The sequence below is a fragment of the Penaeus monodon genome, chromosome 29, assembly GCF_015228065.2.
Source record: "Penaeus monodon isolate SGIC_2016 chromosome 29, NSTDA_Pmon_1, whole genome shotgun sequence".
In the NCBI taxonomy this organism is placed as follows: Eukaryota; Metazoa; Arthropoda; class Malacostraca; order Decapoda; family Penaeidae; genus Penaeus; species Penaeus monodon.
Window position 1 is genome coordinate 1,098,694 of NC_051414.1, and position 2,518 is coordinate 1,101,211.

Here is a 2,518-nt window from a genome sequence, read left to right on the forward strand (position 1 = left end):
TCTGTTTCCCTTATTTAACCTATAGTCTTGGTACTTTAGCAAAAAAAAATGCTACATATAAGAAATGACCTCACTATATTCCCAGAAGTGACCAAATTATATAATGATGAAGTGGACCCAGTAACCTCTACCTATGTCTCCCTGGTATTACACAGGACCTCTAACAGATGACGAAAAAGAGGTAGTCAACACAGCACCAATACACAATAAAAGCAAGAGGAAAAAGACTGTAGGCAAGATGCTCAACTCCACTGCTGACATTCTGCGAGAGTTTTACAGGAAGTTTAACTCGGATTTAGCCAACCTCTTAGGAGACTCCAGATTCACTTGGGAGGACACTTATGCTATGTGGTAGTCTTGTTTTTATATTCACTCTTGCAAGAAAAGGTTGTACTTTTTTCCCCATGGTATTGCATTAATAAACAAATACTTGGTATAATTTTAAGCCAGTTTCATCTTTTTTTAAAGTTTACCATATAAATTTTATTTGTCATAATTTTAGTATATTTGAATTTTATTAATATTGTTTTTATAGTTATCATCATTCCTTTGATTATATTATTAATCATAAACATCTGAGTTTGTACAAGAAATGCAATCTGAAAGATCTTTAGAAAATTTTATTCCACCACATATGTGAAGCAGAGTGGATATATTCTGCATTGCCTTGTGATATACTTCATATTGAAGTTATATATTCATTAAATGACTAATACAGAAATCTTTGTTGTGCAAAGTCCATGGACTGTACTGGTTTTATCTTCTGCATATTGGACAATGATTGTCTTGAAAAGTATCAGAAATGCATCTGTGGAGGCCATATTTCAATAATGAATAATAAATGCGCTTTGGTCTGTTGTATCATTTTAACATAAATGTTTTTTGGAACTCTGTATGATCAAAATACTAATTTGAAATAATCCATTTTATTGATCTATTTAAAACTCCTCACCATAATGTATGTCATATTAACAAATACAGTAATAAAAGAAAAAAAGATGGAAATAAATCTTTGCAAACATGAATTTGTATTTTACTTTTGGACCCAAAACATCAAATGGAAATGCATAAATTGACTCGTGTACAGGTACCACTGAGGACGCATTTTAATTTTTATGCTTGGAAAATGTCACTCTTTGCTGCAAATTATATTCTAAACTAAAATAACCAGTCTTTCATGCTTAACTTTGCTTTATCTCTAAGGACTGCATGCATTTTAACTATCATAGTTTGGTTATACCTTTGACAAACTGAAAACAGACAAAACAGACATGTAATACAATTGAAAAAAAAAAATGCATTCTTTATATTTACAACAAGGAAGATATAAGGTTGTGCAGTATTTTTTCTCCATCAATCAAGGAAGAAAGCAAGAAATATCAGCTTAGAATTTGGACTGATATTGACAAGAGTGAAAACATGCATAGGGTGAAAACTGCAACTCCAGTTCAGCTCTTGAAAGACTTACTGGGAATGGGAAAAGGGAGTCATTTTGAACTTTTTTAAGTACGGAAATGTGACTGCATATTTTGAGGTAGCTTTGTACGAATATTCAAGCTTCTAGGTTTAGTGATATATGATATGTCTTTTTCCAAAGTGCACTATTAATTTCCAAGAGTGATTATATGATATTAATTTCTGCAAAAAGCATTTACATAAAAGCTTTCTCCAATTAGTATACCTCGCCTGAAAAATACATTGTCATAGTTCTCAAGCCAGCATAAGAGATGTAAAACATTGTTCAACTATTTACCTTTCATCTGGGTATTTATCTAATGATATGCATACCTGCTCAGAACTCTTTATGACTTGCTTTATGTACGAATGGCTCGAACACATATCATATGAATACATACAAACTGAAATTTATGTATAATAAATGTTGCTCAACCTATTTTCCGCCTCACGGCAAATTCTCCTCGGTCCCCTATCATACAACACTAGTCTTCTGTATAAGGGTAAAAATAAAATTAATTACGAAAGGTTTCCGTATGTATTTTATCTTGCAATATATGCAAAAACCATATTTTTTTCAGTGTCTTTCAGTATAACCAGATCAAGAATCTCTTCACTGTTCACTGGTATAAAGAAACAGGAAAGTGTATTCTTTTTAAATCACTGAAATTCACAAAATTTATTGTACTCCTTTTTTCAATTATTATTTGATTAGTACAGGAAGAATGATAATCTTAAAAGGACAGTTGCTCATCCATTTCTTAATGAACTATCTATGAAAAAAAAAACTAACTTCCTTCATTAATTTCTCTTAACATTCTATTTGTTTACAGGCTGTAATTAGTACTTTTTCTGGTAAGTTTGCTTTTGAATAAATTAATACAGTAAATGGGTTATTCACAACACTCAAAATCAAAGGGAATGAAAAAAGTACAGCAAAACACAAAAAAAAAAGATTTCTGTTTAAAACATGACGAAACAAGAATTCTCTCTTATCAGAAAACATTCACGAACCATACATTTTCCACATGCCAATGCAAGCTAGTATGGCCAACTTCTAAAA

General features: G+C 31.2%; 1 protein-coding gene across 1 annotated transcript in view; it reads left to right on the top strand.

Moving 5' to 3' along the window:
• LOC119591877 (carbohydrate sulfotransferase 15-like) overlaps window positions 1–1,025 on the top strand; it is a gene marked incomplete at its 5' end in the record, with an annotated part of 29,200 nt that extends 28,175 nt beyond the window's left edge. Inside the window, 1 exon segment of the mRNA XM_037940615.1 lies at window positions 156–1,025. Coding sequence (XP_037796543.1) covers window positions 156–355 — 200 coding nt within the window. The 3' untranslated portion in view covers window positions 356–1,025.
• Window positions 1,026–2,518: the final 1,493 nt, after the last annotated feature.